This window comes from Salvelinus namaycush, chromosome 10 (genome assembly GCF_016432855.1).
Source record: "Salvelinus namaycush isolate Seneca chromosome 10, SaNama_1.0, whole genome shotgun sequence".
NCBI lineage: Eukaryota > Metazoa > Chordata > Actinopteri > Salmoniformes > Salmonidae > Salvelinus > Salvelinus namaycush.
The window spans coordinates 16,810,185-16,826,111 of NC_052316.1; the positions used below are offsets into that span (position 1 = coordinate 16,810,185).

The 15,927-nt window shown below is 41.4% G+C and overlaps 1 protein-coding gene across 27 annotated transcripts in view; it reads right to left on the reverse strand.

The window, feature by feature from the left end:
* Positions 1–15,927, reverse strand: part of LOC120054769 (CUGBP Elav-like family member 5) — a 243,630-nt gene that overhangs the window by 31,254 nt on the left and 196,449 nt on the right. For 16 of the 27 annotated variants that reach the window (XM_039002374.1, XM_039002360.1, XM_039002382.1 and 13 more), the window contains 2 exons: positions 12,271–12,396; positions 10,965–11,044 (listed from right to left, as the gene is read on the reverse strand). In XM_039002374.1, coding sequence (XP_038858302.1) covers positions 10,965–11,044; positions 12,271–12,396 — 206 coding nt within the window. Of the gene's footprint in view, positions 1–10,964; positions 11,045–12,270; positions 12,400–15,927 lie in introns of all 27 variants that reach the window. The other 11 variants (XM_039002364.1, XM_039002372.1, XM_039002358.1 and 8 more) reach the window with 1 other exon arrangement.

The window sequence follows — 15,927 nt, forward strand, 5'->3', positions numbered from 1 at the left end:
AGAGTATTTTGTGTAGATTGTTGACAATAAATGAAAATTAAATCCATTTTAATCCCACTTTGTAACACAACAAAGTCAAGGGGTATGAATCCTTTCTGAAGGCACTGTAACTACAATTACCAAATTACCAAACAACTACCTCTTCCCCTACTGTATTTATTTATTTATTTTGCTCCTTTGCACCCCAGTATTTCTACTTTGCACACTCATCTACTGTCAAATTTACCATTCCAGTGTTTTAATTGCTATATTGTATTTACTTCGCCACCATGGCCTATTTGTTGCCTTTACCTCCCTTATCTCACCTCATTTGCTCACATTGAATATAGACTTATTTTTCTACTGTATTATTGACTGTATGTTTGTTTTACTCCGTGTAACTCTGTGTTGTTATATGTGTCGAACTGCTTTGCTTTATCTTGGCCAGGTCGCAGTTGTAAATGAGAACTTGTTCTCAACTTGCCTACCTGGTTAAATAAAGGTGAAATAAATAAAATAAAAAATAAAAAACAATGTTTCCATCACAGTCTAAAGTGGAACCAATCCCTTCCTAAACTCAGGTGGAGATGAACCCGGCTCTCCGGCACTCCCCGGCACTTCTGACCCTCCTATTCTGTCCCGGGACTTCCCTCAGACACAGCCTTCCTGAATCCCAGCAATTTGCTTTACAGCTCCAGCGTTTACATTTTTAATTGTGTTGCATCCTCAGCCATGTGAGGTCTGCCGAGGCCCAGGCAGGAGGCGTGCGTGCTTGGAATGGAATTTAGAGCCTGTCAGGGTCTTACATCTGACCTGTCATCACCTCCCACCACCCTGCGCCACTCGTATTTATTTGGACAGTGAAGATAAAACTTATTTGGTTCTATACTCCAGCATTTTGGATTTGAGATCAAATGTTTCATATGAGGTGATAGTACAGCATTTCACCTTTTATTTGAGGGCATTTTATACATATCTGTTTCACCGTTTAGAAATTAAAGCACTTTATATATCTAGGCCGTCATTTGAAGGTGTTATAAGTATTATAGTGTATTACATTTAGTCAAAAGTTTAGTATTTGGTCCCATATTCCTAGCACGCAATGACTAGATCAAGCTTGTGACTCTACAAACTTGATGGATGTATTTGTTTGTGATTTATTTTATTTATTTAACCAGGCAAGTCAGTTAAGAACAAATCCTTATTTACAATGATGGCCTACCCCGGCCAAAACCCAACAACGCTGGGCCAATTGTGCACCGCCCTATGGGACTCCCAATCACGGCCGGTTCTGATACAGCCTGGAATTGAACCAGAGTCTGTAGTGACGCCTCTAGCACTGAGATGCAGTGCCTTAGACCGCTGCGCCACAACGAATGGTAAATAATGTATAATACTATTTTGGAGTCACTTCTCATGAGTAAGAAAGTTACAGAGGCATAAATATCATACCCCCAAAACATGCTAACATCCCGTTATTCGTAATGGTGAGATGTGTTTTTGCTTTCATGTGCAGACTTAAAATTAAATGATTTGTCAGTCATTTAAGAAGCACTGTTTGGTAGAGTTATTTGATGTGCCATCCACTTAATTATTTTAACTTTTACATTTCAGATAATCTAAAGTAACATGGTTTGGTTTAGCTAATGAGAAGCAATGTTACATTTGTGGGCCAAACGCATGAACTCTGGGTTTGTTGTGGCAAGGCACTTTTATGGGCACTTAAACTGGTGTTGCTGCTCGAGATGTGAAGGAAAGAGAGAAGGATGCTATTTGTTGAGTTTAAACGTTTACATCTGAAGAAATTATGAATTGCATTTAGCAAAGAGACTGTTGATTAATTTGATTTACCTGTTACAATTCTAGAGAAAGTCTAGTTAAACATCTATATAAAATTGATCTGAATTCGCCTGCTGTGGCCATCGTTGCTTCAACGGGAGCTGGCCTAGATTTCGTTGGATTGGGAGCTGCTTTCTTCCGAGACGAGTTGGGACTTCTTCCAAAGACACAGGACATCGTTTCAATCGCATGCAGGGCGTTTTCCGCCATGGATTACAAATAGGCATCGGCCCTGGAATTATTGTTTCAGGAGTTTGCTTCAGTACGGTAAGTAACATTGGGTTTCCATTCATTTGACTGGATCATTCATCATACCTTCAGCGCCAATTTAGCTTGCTAAAATGAACAGTGTTCAATGATTGAGTTTTATAAGAGTGCGCTCGTAATGATAAAGTTATAGTGGGTCAAAGATCAACCCCCCAAGACATGCTAACTCCCCTGTTATTGGTAATGGTGAGAGGTTAGCATGTTTTGGGGGTATGATCTTTGACCCTCTGTAACTTTCTCTCTCATCATTATTCACGATTATTTCAGGATTATCTGCAATCATGGTAGCATCCAGATTAATGTAGAAGTGTTTACAAGCATATTCCATTCTTATTTACAATAAAAGTAACTCCAAAATTACACACATTATCTACCATTCATTTCTGTTGGTCACAAAATGATCTGAAACAGAACCAATAAGAACTGAAAATGCATCCGACAAGTTTGTAGTCACAAGCTTGATGTGGACATTGTGTGCTAGGAATATGAGACCAAATATTACATTTTTGAATTTGTGCAGATAGCCTAGTGGTTAGAGCGTTGGGCCAGTTACTGAAAGGTTGGTGGATAAAATCCCTGAGCTGACAATGTAAAAATCTGTCGTTCTGCCCCTGAACAAGGCAGTTAACCCACTGTTCCCCGGTAGGCTGTCATTGTAAATATGTAAATAAGATTTTGTTCTTAACTGCCTTGCCTAGTTAAATAAAGGTTTTAAAAAAATCTTTAGGGATGTCAATTTTGACCCCCTACCTTTTTTGTTTAACAAGTAATACTTTTTTTCTCAATATCTTTCTCTGAGCAATTGTATTAGTATAAAATAATATAATTTCCCAATTGTTTGAGTATACAATCTAGCTCAGTATTTGAATGATTTAATATGTGTAGTCATTATTGCTCATCTTTATCAAGGGTGGCAATCATTTCGGACCACACTGCATCTTTTAGTAATATCCCTAGCCTCTCGTTTTTCCCCTAGCGAGTCAATATCTTAGAAGTTAAAATACTGAGATGTCCTTTTCACCATTATTTTAAAGCTGACTTTTCCGAGTCTTTTGGTGAGAGGGTTACACTTATGACACCCTCAAATGTGGGGACTAGATGCATAAAGTGCATTCATTTCTAAACGGTAAAACCGATATGTACGAAAATACCCTCAAATAAAAGGTGACATTCTGTTCTGTTGCCTCATATATATATATATTAGAGGTCGACCTATTATGATTTTTTCAATGCCGATACCGATTTTTGGAGGACCAAAAAAAGCCGATACCGATTAATCGGCCGATTTCTATATACAGTATATATATATATTTGTAATAATGACAATTACAACAATACTGAATGAACAATGAACACTTTTATTTTAACTTAATATAATACATAAATCAAATCTATTTAGTCTCAAATAAATAATGAAACATGTTCAATTTGGTTTAAATAATGCAAAAACACAGTGTTGGAGTGTCACGTTCCTGACCTGTTTTCTGTTGTTTTGTATGTGTTTAGTTGGTCAGGACGTGAGCTGGGTGGGAATTCTATGTTGTGTGTCTAGTTTGTCTGTTTCTATGTCAGCCTAGTGTGGGTTCTCAATCAGAGACAGATGGTAGTCGTTGTCTCTGATTGAGACTCATATATAGGAGGCTTGTTTTGTGTTGGGATTTTGTGGGTGTTTGTTACCTGTCTCTGTGTTTGTGTTCTGCACCAGATAGGTCTGTATCGGTTTTGCACATTTGTTATTTTGTAGGTTGTTTGTAGTGTTTCTCTTGTGTTTGTATTAAACATGTTTAACACTAGCCGCGCTGCATTTTGGTCCTCTCCTTCACCCCTGGAAGAGAACCTTTACATGGAGAAGAAAGTAAAAGTGCAATATGTGCCATGTAAAAAAGCTAACGTTTAAATTCCTTGCTCAGAACATGAGAACATATGAAAGCTGGTGGTTCAATATTCCCAGTTATTCAATATTCCCAGTTAAGAAGTTTTAGGTTGCAGTTATTATAGGAATTATGACGCGTCGACTATTTCTCTCTTTACCATTTGTATTTCATATACCTTTGACTATTGGATGTTCTTATAGGCACTTTAGTATAGCCAGCCTAATCTCGGGAGTTGATAGGCTTGAAGTCATAAACAGCGCTGTGCTTCAAGCATTGCGAAGAGCTGCTGGCAAACGCAGGAAAGTGCTGTTTGAATGAATGCTTACGCGCCTGCTGCTGCCTACCACCGCTCAGTCAGATCAAATATCAAATCATAGACTTAATTATAACATAAACACAGAAATACGAGCCTTTGGTCATTATTATGGTAAAATCCGGAAACTATCATTTCGAAAAACAAAACGTTTATTCTTTCAGTGAAATACCGTTCTGTATTTTATTGAACGGGTGGCAGCCCTAAGTCTAAATATTGCTGTTACATTGAAGGTTGTGCACAGTTATGTCATAATTATGTATAATTGTCTTCACACAGTCCGCAACAACCCAGGCGGCCCAAACTGTTGCATATACCCTGACTGCTTGCACTGAACGCAAGACACAATTTGTGACACAATTTCCCTAGTTAATATTGCCTGCTAACATGAATTTCTTTTAACTAATTATGCAGGTTTAAAAAAAAATATACTTCTGTGTATTGATTTTAAGAAAGGCATTATGGTTACGTACATTTGTGCAACGATTGTGCTTTTTTCGCGAATGCGCTTTTGTTAAATCATCACCCGTTTGGCGAAGTTGAAGTAGGCTGTGATTCGACGATAAATAAACAGGCACCGCATTGATTATATGCAACGCAGGACAAGCTAGTTAACCTAGTAATATCATCAACTATGTGTAGTTAACTAGTGATTATGTTAAGATTGATTGTTTTTTATAAGATAAGTTTAATGCTAGCTAGCACCTTACCTTGGCTCATTGCAGCCACAAGGTCCTTTTGACACTGCACTCGTGTAAGGTGGTCAGCCTGCCACGCAGTTTCCTTGTGGATTGCAATGTAATCGGCCATAATCGGCATCCAAAAAGGCCGATTACCGATTGTTATGAAAACTTGAAATTGGCCTTAATACGATTAATCGGTCGACCTCTAATATATATAACATTTGATTTCAAATCCAAAATGTTAAACTTTTGAGCCAAATTAAAGTTTTAGCTTCACTAGTTGGTTTCCATCTAATTTGCGACAGATTTTCATGCCAATATAAAAAATACAAATAAAAATTCCCACCAAACTGATGTATTACTGATAACACGATGCACGATGGTGCACGATGATGTAGTGCACATAAAAATAACTTTTGCGGTTAAAATCCCATGTACCGAATGAAAAATACAAGTTAAATGGGTTTCCATTTTCAACTCTACTGATGGTTGTCACAAAAATGTCTGCGTTATATAGCAAAATGTGCCCACTCTGGTCTTGGCACGTGCTCTCTAGCCAACAGCTCTCAGATACAGTGTGGGTAGGCTACCTACATGATGAGATTATTATGGACAAAAGAGCCAGATTACTTTTGTTTGTCAAATGGCAGCCAAGCATCGATCATCATGTCACCAGAATAAGACTCTCTGTTTATTGGAAAGGAGCATCAAGCTCATCACCGTGTACTTTCACCACCCTGTGATGTTCATCATCATTTATTTCATTTGTAGCCTAATAAACTGCATGCTTTCCCGAGTCGTAGTGGGAGGTCCACCTAACATATCATTGCGTGACTCCAAGTTTACTTCGATATGATGGTTATTATATCAATATTTGCACATAAAGACATTTCCACTGCCATTTCTCGCATAATTAATTTTCCCGATACAAAAAGATCCCACCATGTCTAACGAACAAATTGTCTGTCGGCATTTATACAATTGTAATGGGATTTCCTGTTTCCATCAGCCCATGCGTCAGGTAATTCATCCGCATTAAATAGTTGGAAGGAAACCATTCTGTCTCGCATTCATATGCTCAAACAGTAACAGCACATGCACACACTCATTACCATGCACAAACACATACAGAAGAGACCACATACAATCACACAATCTGAACCTCAAATCCACACACATTTTATCACTCAGGTCCCTCCCACACACATACAGTATACATAGACACACATTCACAACCCCCCAACATCCTCCGAGCTGGAAAATAAGATCAGTCAGTGAGCCTTTGACCCTTGCTCATGGCTGTATGAGCATGTGATTGAGAGGAGTGTGTGTGTGTGTGTGTGTGTGTGTGTGTGTGTGTGTGTGTGTGTGTGTGTGTGTGTGTGTGTGAGAGAGAGAGACTTGGGGGATCTGATGTTAATCTATTAAGAAGCTGTTAGTTATAGTTTTTATATTCAGTGCACTCCAAAACCTCAGCTAGGCTCTCGGCTGGAAATGATCCATAGCCATCTCTTTTCCTAGACTGATCACTTGGAATAGCTTGTAAATGCTGCACACTCATTTGTTTTAACAGTTACTCATTTATATAGACCCTACATGTGGAGAATTTTCTAATAGAAAGAATAGGGTCATTCATGACATGGAACAGTAGACGATTGGGGCCTGGAAGAAACTGTATAGATGCACTGTTAGTCCTTTAACAGTGCTGTTCCATTTTCAGTGCGGTGCTGTAGATGCAGATCATGGGTAATTCAGGCCTGTCCTCTGAGTATCCCAGGCCCAGCTCAAGGCCTAATGGTGCTCTGTCTTTCTGTCTGTCAGTCTAATCCTGGCGAGACGGAGCGTCCGGGGCCGACCCACGCTCATCCAAACCCCCGACACAGGAGATGAGATGCTGATAAGATTTCTATAATCAATTTAGCCGACCAGGAGGGGATCAATCCTGTCCATTTGCCTCCTCACTCGCTTTTCCATCTCTCCTTCATTTCTGTCTCTTCCCTTCCGCTCTTCTTCCCATCTCCCAACCGCCTCTCCCCCTCCTTATACACAAATGAATAATTCAGCAGCCGATGTGGTGAAAGGTGAAGTAAACAAGTCTATTGCCTAATATCCCGGGAGGCCGGGAAAGAGAGAAAAGTGAGGGGAGAGCGGGGGAAACGCTGTGGCTGTCCAATACCACAGGCTGGACCTTGTGTGCTCTCTGCTCTATCTCCAGCCTATCCTCGTGTCCCAGAGTCATTTGCACTTATATTGACCTCAAGGTTGCACCAAAACTAATGACACAGTCAGCTAGTCCGACGCTCTCTTTATCCACGCGCTGTGCGACCATAAATAATAACATAAAATGGTGTAACGCCACAGTGGTGAGAGAGTTCAGGGTCCTGCTCCACATCTGAACTTTCTCCAACAAAGAGAGAGTTAAGGCAGAGGGTACTTCAAACCACTGAATAATATGTAGCGTGCAGAATAACTCTATAATGCAGGTTTAGTGTGCACAGTAAGTGCCTTTTTGTTTTTATACAAGGGTTTATAGGGGCCTCCCTAAACATGAGCCACATACAAATAGGCACACCTAGCAGTAATACAGTAGTGACTGCTATGATTACTGTATTTGTTCAAGGGTCAAATGCAAAAAATTGCTAAATGTTTTGAACAATTGTTCAACCCATTATCATTCAATGAGAAGAAAATCATTGTTGAAAAGTAGGCAGGGCAAACCTGTTTTGGTGATTTCTGGAATATCTTCAAAATAAATACATCTCTGCACGTTTTGACTCATTCAGCAGTTTTTACCTTATTAAGTACAGTACCATTGGAAATGATTGTTGAAAGTTACATTTATATTGCTAAAACCTAAGTTGAAAATAATGCTGTTGCTGCTTCCTGTTGACAAGACATATTGATAAATAGCCCAATATCAAAACAAAGTTTTAAAGTGTCCAAATCAATAACCAATATGCAGAAACAGTTTGTGATATATTGAAAACCTAAAAATAAAATGTACTATCTACACATACATGTGCAACAATGGTAATCATGCTACTTTAAACGAGCACCTTATACCTTAATAAGTGGCAATAAATCACTCATTGATTAAGGGGGGTGATATGTGCTTTTGAAACTAAAAAACGGATACATTTTCACATCACTGGTTAGAGGACCACCTGCAGAACACAGTCAGCTACATTTTGGAATGTTGCATTTTGATACGGGGTCACCAAAACAGAAAGAGAAACGTAACATTGTTTTGTCAATCACTCCTATCGATTATCACGTTGAAATCAAATACCTAAAAAAAAAATACTCGGAATAGAGGACAATTTGTAGAAGATCAATCAATAGAGCAGGGGGCAAACGTTTGGGGGCGTAGTGCTGTTTCAAATAACACTAATTCAAAGGCCCCACGGAAACTTGGAATAACCTATACATGGTTGGTTAGATGAGAACTTGTAAAGGCTTTTATCTATATTTTGGATTTGCGGATTTTGATTTTGTGAGTCTGCCATCACGGAAAAGGGAACAAGCCACTTTCTGTGGCTTCAACGAATCACGACCCGCCATAGGATGGCAACAGTGACAACGGTTGACCGCTATTGAAGTAATAGTTTAACTTTCAAATCCGTGTATTGGTGTGTGGCCAGCGACTTTTTAGAGACCGCCCCGAATTAGCCGTGCCATTTGAGATAGAAAAATGATAGTCCTGACAAAATCAACAGTACAAAACCAAAGATATTGATCTGTTTTAAGCAATTGATCTTGTCATCATGTTGACAATAAACATCACCAATCTGAGGTAAAAAGGATGTGTAATTACCACCAATTCAATGTGGTCAAAACATCAGCTTGTGTAATGTAGAAACATATACTGTCCACATCATGGAAAGTAGCATAATATACATTAATTAGATATGGCTACGGTTGCAAAGCTACCGGTAATTTACAAAAGTTACCAGAATCTTCTGTAATTTTGGTAAAACATCCATGAGTTTCTAGTAGATGGTTCAATAGCCTAATTCATTTTTTAAAAAGCATCTTATATTCAATTACCTCTACTTTTCTTTCAAATCTGCCACCAGTTTGATGCCAAAACATTGACAACAAATACATAGACATAGTAAAATAAATATAATGATATTAAATGCTGAAACCTTCATATTAAACACCAATGGTATTCAGTAAGATGGTTTAAATTTAGGACAATGTTTTACAGCTTTGTTCTTCTATTTTTTTATTTTAAAATCATCAGAGATAATGACAGACACCTGTGATAATCTGAAGTATCCAAAAGGGCCAGTAGATGTCTTAAATCTGGTAGTTTACTGGTCAATTTAGAAAGTTGCAACCCTAGATATGGCTAAACAATTCAATATCTTACTTTAGAATGATAGTAAATTAAACACAGATTTACACTGAGAGTACAAAACATTAGGAACACCTTCCTAATATTGAGTTGCACCCCTTTTGCCTTCGGAGCAGCCTCAATTCATCGAGGCATGGTCTCTACAAGGTATAGAAAAGCGTTCCACAGGGATGCTGGCCTATGTTGACTCCAATACTTCCAAAAGTTGTGTAAAGTTTGCTGGTAGTGGATATCTACTCTGAATAGCTTGTTCCATCTCACCCCACAGATGCTCAGTTGGATTGAGATCTGGTGACTGCGCAGGCCACTGCAGTAAGCTGAATTCACTGTCATGTTCTTGAAACCATTCCTGGACAATCCTAGCTTTGTGGCATGGTGCATTATCTTGCAGAAAAAAACCATTTGCAGATGGATACACTGCTGCTATGAAGGGATGCACCTGATTGGCAATGCTGTTCAGATATCCTGTGTCATTCAAACGTAGCTCCACTTATCAAGGGGCACAATGTGTGCTATGAAAACACATCTAACACCACCACCAGCCTGCGATGTTGACACACGGCATGATGGATACATGTACTCATGGATTTCTCAATACCCTAGTCCTCCCATCAGCATGAAACCGAAGGAACCGGTATTCATCAGACCAGGCCATGTTTTTCCAGTTCTCCGGTGTCCAGTGTTTTCATTCCTTAGCCCACTGCAACCGCAGTTTCTTGTTTTTTTACTGAAAGAAGTGGAACTCTGTAAGGTTGTCGGCTGCTATACCCCATTCATGTCAAGGTACGACGAGTTGTACATTCTTTTGTGGGTCTTTGGGCACCAATGTTGTACTGGAGTGTCAGTTGACTAACTATAGACTGTCTGTTGCTCTGCACAATTCGGGTCAGCCTCCTTTGTCCTCTTCCACAATGACCTGTTTTCAGCCGTAGGCTGGATGTCCTTTGGTGGAACATTCTTGATACATACGGGAAACTGTTGAGCATGAAAAACCCAGCAGCACTGATACACTCAAACCGGTGCGCCTGGCACCTACTACCATACCCCCGTTCAAAGGCACAAATCTTTTGTCTTGCCCATTCACCCTCTGAATGGCACACATACACAATCCATGTCTCAATTGTCTCATGGCTTAAAAATCCTTCTTTAACCTGTCTCCTCCCCTTCATCTACAGTAATTGAAGTGGATTTAACAGGTGACATCAATAAGGGATCATAGATTTCACCTGGATTCACCTGGTCAGTCTGTCATAGAAAATGTTTTGTACACTCAGTGTATATTTCTCACTAGTTTAACCATTTAGAGATTTTTTTTTAAATGCTCCAAGGCCCAATTTAACCAGTTGCTCTAGACTAGAGCGACCATAGGATCTGAGCAGCAGGCTGAATGTTTGACGTCCCTACAAAAAGTACCAATCCCTTTCATTCTAAAGAAGGAAGGTTTGTGGTTGTACCCGTTTGCTCGTTAAAGCTGTAATATTCATGAGGACGGTTGCAGATTGTCGGTCAATAAAAACTAGGTTGAAAGAGTCTTTGCCGCCCTGCAAGGCCTTGATCAGTAGAATCGAAAGTAAAGTTGCTGTTGCTGTTTGTACGTGTTGTGCATGTTGCATATTGTTGTGTGGAACAAAGGCAGGAAGTGTACTCACTGGCATGGTCTGGCTGCCATGAAGGGCACTGATTGCAGACTGGGCCTCAGCATGTGTGGAGAACTTTACAAAGGCACAGCCTGAAAAAAAGTGCGCGCACACACACGCACGCACGCGCACACACACGCACGCACGCACGCACACGCACAAACAGGGAAGGAGAAAGAGGCAGGGTGCCTTTATTAAACACTGTGAAGAGAAGCACGCCAAAACATTTCAGGGAGGCACAGACTCCCTTGCACAGCAGGCTGCTCCTCTCCAGTCTGCTCAAGCTGCAGGCTCTTGTACAGATTGCACTGATGAAGCAGAAAAGCATGCTATTTAGCGCCACATGCCGGTCTGTGCATATTAAATACAGACCCAGTGAAATGTATATTGTTTTAAGTCATTACGCATTAGTCTACAGTTCCTCGAAAGAAGCCAAACATGTTTGAGGGACTAATGCTGGTTTAATCAGGACCTGCAGCTAGAGAAGGTATAACTAGAGAAGGTATAACTAGAGAAGTACTGGATCTTCAAGTGTGGCCTTAGCAAAAGCTCAACTCCTATCGACCTCTGGCCAATATACACAAAATAGACCTGACAATATATGAATAAATATGTACATTATAAGGGTTAGTTGACAGACCAGTATCCATAAACATCTGTAAATTCAATCGTATTTGTAAAGAAGTGCATTATCTGACTTATGACTCCGGACATTTTGAGTGATTCAGCTGTAGGCCAATGTGGGCCTAGATTCACATAACCCAAACAGAGTATAGCGGAGACAAAATGAAACGTCCCCTAGCTGCCCCAATGTCCTGTCTTCTTGTAAAGAACACCGCAATTGTTTTGACATCCGCCATTCCCTTTTTACTTCTGCATGACTGTCAAGTCAGAATGAAAGGGCCTCTACTTTGGAGATAATTCCACAACAGTTTTCATAAACACTGGCCTCGGACTATGTTTTAGAGACATGAAGAACCAGGGCTCCCACTGCTGTTTACTGCATGTCAGAAGGTATTGGTGTCTGGGTGGGCAGACCATGGGGCCTAGAGTACAGTGCATCAGTTAGGCCTAATGATTGTACATCTATGGGAATGTTTCACTTGCAGGCCTACCATAACCTGGATGAATAATACAAGCCATGATGACTCCTATAAAGAAACCCATTTACGTTGATTGTTTTTTCACTACTGAAAAACTAAAAGAAAACATGCCCATTATGAATATGTGATTTCTCAGCTGAAACACCTTAAGGGTCAAAGTCAGTGACCTAGAATCTTAGAAAATGTCAGAGGTACTATATATAATTGGTTCCTACCTTTGCTGTTTCCGTCAGGACCTCTTAGGACGGTGCACTCCTCGATGACTCCGTAGGGCTCAAAGAGGCGGTACACGTCCTCCTCAGTCTGTTGTTTGTTTAGCATCCCCACAAACAGCTTCCTGTCTTCTGGAACAAAGAGATAAGCAAATTAAGGGTTACATTAAATCTCTGACCTTTCAATGCGACCAGTCTAAATGAGCATTACAAGAAAAATGTCATTACCCTAGCTATCCCGATGTAGGGTCTGCTCACTGTGCTCAGTGGCAAATGAAGATGGGGCAATGTATTTGTCTGCCCCATTCAGCTCTGTGAGTTGAGTCACAGTGTATTGTTCCTGTGCCAAGTCTGCTCGTTTTAATTTTGACAATAATTGGGTTTGCTCACATATTTAGGCCCAGAGTAGGCCTGGGGTTCTGTCAGAGAACGGCTATGACCCTACCCTGGGGGAATGGAGGGAGGAACCAGCAGGCTGATGAAACAGAGTTGGTCCTTCAGATACACCAGGAGCTCCAGCCAGTTATTCTATAGGTCCTGCTTCTGCCTGCTATACTGCTGACTTACAATATTAGTGAATACAGGCTATTTGTTTCTCAATCTCCATATCTCTCTGCCTCAAATACTTAATTGCTGCTGATCCAGTGTATTGGCAAAGAAGTAATATTCCAGAGCTCTTTAATGAACAATGGCACGTCTCTCCAGACGGAGAAGGCTGAGGAGAATAATGCTGTTTTATCAATATGTATATTGTACTATTGAGTCCTGTTAACCCATAAGAGTCTAAGCCCTGTCTAAGCTATATGGCATTTTTTTGAAAGGATCATTTAGTTATTTGATTAAAAATGTTAAGACCCCTTGAAGTATCCCCCCAAAATAATTTAAAAGTATTAGATATTGCATTTTTTTGGCCCTACTGCTATTAGCCCACACAAATGCGTTGAAAAACAGATTAACTACATGAAACAACAGATAGTCAAAAGGAAGTTTGCTCTGAAGTGTCTGTCCTATATCTGAGAGATATAATTAGTATATTTTTTTTTTAACATATATTTAACCCCTTATTTTTGGCACTATACAGTCTCCATATACTGTAATCTTCCATAATTATTTTGAACTGGTACCAGGGGACCTTCAGACGAGTCTTGTGAGGCCTGTGGGCATCCTAGAGCGAAACAACTGACGGAAGTGTTCGTGAGAGTCTCACCTTAGCACAAAGGGGTCATATTAGTGTGTAGCTACAGTGTTCGGACACAAGTTGGCAGATCGGCTGTACCGACTTCAGAAGAGCGTCTCATCTTTCCATAGAGGGGTCAAACCGTTTAGACAATTTAGTGAGAAGACCGATTTTCGGAACGTCTAATGTTCTGACAAACACCACTCAAGCTCTGTCACCTTTCACCGTAGAAGTAGGCGGATGCGGTGGATTGAGACGCATCCAATGCAAAAACAACTCTAGCTTAAACTGACAGATATTTCTGGGGATGTTTGTATTATCCTAATTAGATTTCCATGGGGGAGCAGACATCAACCTTAGGCGGGTTTAAATGCAGGGGGACTTGGTCTTTACCTTGACCTGACATGCAGTGTTTACTGAGATTCTGCTCCTATGATTAATGCTATGCTCACTGAGTCCAACTGGCAGCAACACTACTCCCAAACATCCCCTTTACAGATTTTCTATAACTTCTAGTGTACCTATGTAACAAAGGCAAACAAAGACAGAAGAGGAATCCAGGGCCAGACTCTGGGCTTTGGAGGTCAACATCATTCCCAGTCTGTGGTAATGCAGTGTGTCAGGGTGACCTTTCTGGCCATGAGAGAGAGACTCAGACTGTGTGTTGTTGTGCTGTGGCGTGCCCTGACCAAGGCAGGACCCACTGATATCCAGATTCTCCCTCTAGCAGCCAGCCAAGGCCCTTGCAGCCTCAGCTGCCACGGTCGCTGCCACAGCCAGGGCCCCGGCTGACTCCCTCTAGCAGCCAGCCAAGGCCCTTGCAGCCTCAGCTGCCACGGTCGCTGCCACAGCCAGGGCCCCGGCTGACTCCCTCACTCAGCCTGGCCAATGACGCACCTTTAAAGTAATCAACAGTGTCAGAGCGCGTGCTGTCTAGGGAGGAGTGGCCGTCGTACTGCACTCTTTATTGTTAGTGGCAGGATCAGAGGGTATGTATCAAAATGGAAGCGATTCAATGTGACATCTGTCATGGTGGATTGGAGAGCATTTATCTGCAAAAGAGAAAGCCCTGAACTGGAAAATAAAAGGCCAAGACGCTCCTTCATCTTGCTTGGGGGGAATTTGAATTTGGAGGTGGGGGAGTTTGTGGAGGGATTCAAATCTATGCACCCACTCCCTCAGCACATCCACAAGTGCGCACATGCCCTCACACACACACACACACACCTACACACCTTTGCCTTTCCCCTTTCCTCCATGGCGCCCTCATAACTTCCAGGTCTATAACTCTTACAGCAACCCACCCTCTATGGATGATGGGAATGTGACAAGGCAGGATTAATGTATGCAGCTGACCTATATGAATTTCATATGTTCCGCACTATGCCGTTTATGCTATGAACAGACCTCCTGTGGCACGTCTTAAAATACGACATTGCAACTGTGCCATCGCTGATAAATTGCTCACTGGGAAATCACCTAGAGCTGACTGGAATAATATTTATTGGACTCAGAGCACGTCAGGAACAGACCTATATATCAGATAAGGTCCTTGTGTAACACTGGTTGGTTTACAGAGGGCAACAAAAGGCCCGCTAACAATTGGAGTCCTATTGTGGGCTGTTAGCTTTTTACTGTACTCCATCACAAATCCCACTGGACTGTCCTCATGTGGACATTCAGAGACTGGCATAAGTAATGTGATGGAATATGAATGAGTCCAGTGCCACTGTATTTAGAGTTGGTACAAGTTCTTCAGGTCCTGCTGAGAGATGGAGAGAGCATGTTCTACTCCTGAGTGAGTGGGCTTCAAAAACAACCTAACAACACATGAAAATACATCATCATCACCTATTCTTCCAGCCATGATGCTCTGGAGTAAAACGGCACCTTGGGACTTGAGCTGTTGTTCATCTAGCTACAACACACAGCGAGGAACATTATCTTGTTTATCTACAGTAAGCTATGAACTCACATGTACGCACATCACACACACACACACACACACACACACACAGACACGTGCACACTCATGCTGTCACACAGTTATAAATTATTCACCACTTTAGGGAAAGCCCTGATTAATGATAGGCTCTCTGAGATGCTGTTGTTAAATCTTTAAATAAGAGGCAGTGCTAATGTTGCTATTTAAAAATCTCTCCAGCCGGCCTCCCGAGTGGTGCAGTGGTCTAAGGTATTACATCTCAGTGCTGAGGCTCCACTACAGCCTGGGGTTCAATCCCAGGCTGTGTCACAGCCGGCCGTGACCGAGAGCCCCATAGGGTGGCGCACAATTGGCCCAGTGCCGTTCCGGGTTAAGGGAGGGTTTGGCCGGGGGGCTTTCCTTGGCTCATTGCGCTCTAGCAACTCCTTGTGGTGGGCCGGGCGACTGCAAGTAGACTGGTGCGACTGGCTTCCGGGCTAAGCCTCATGTCCACCAGATGCGTCAAACTCATTCCGTGCATTCCGGCGGAAGCCATTCA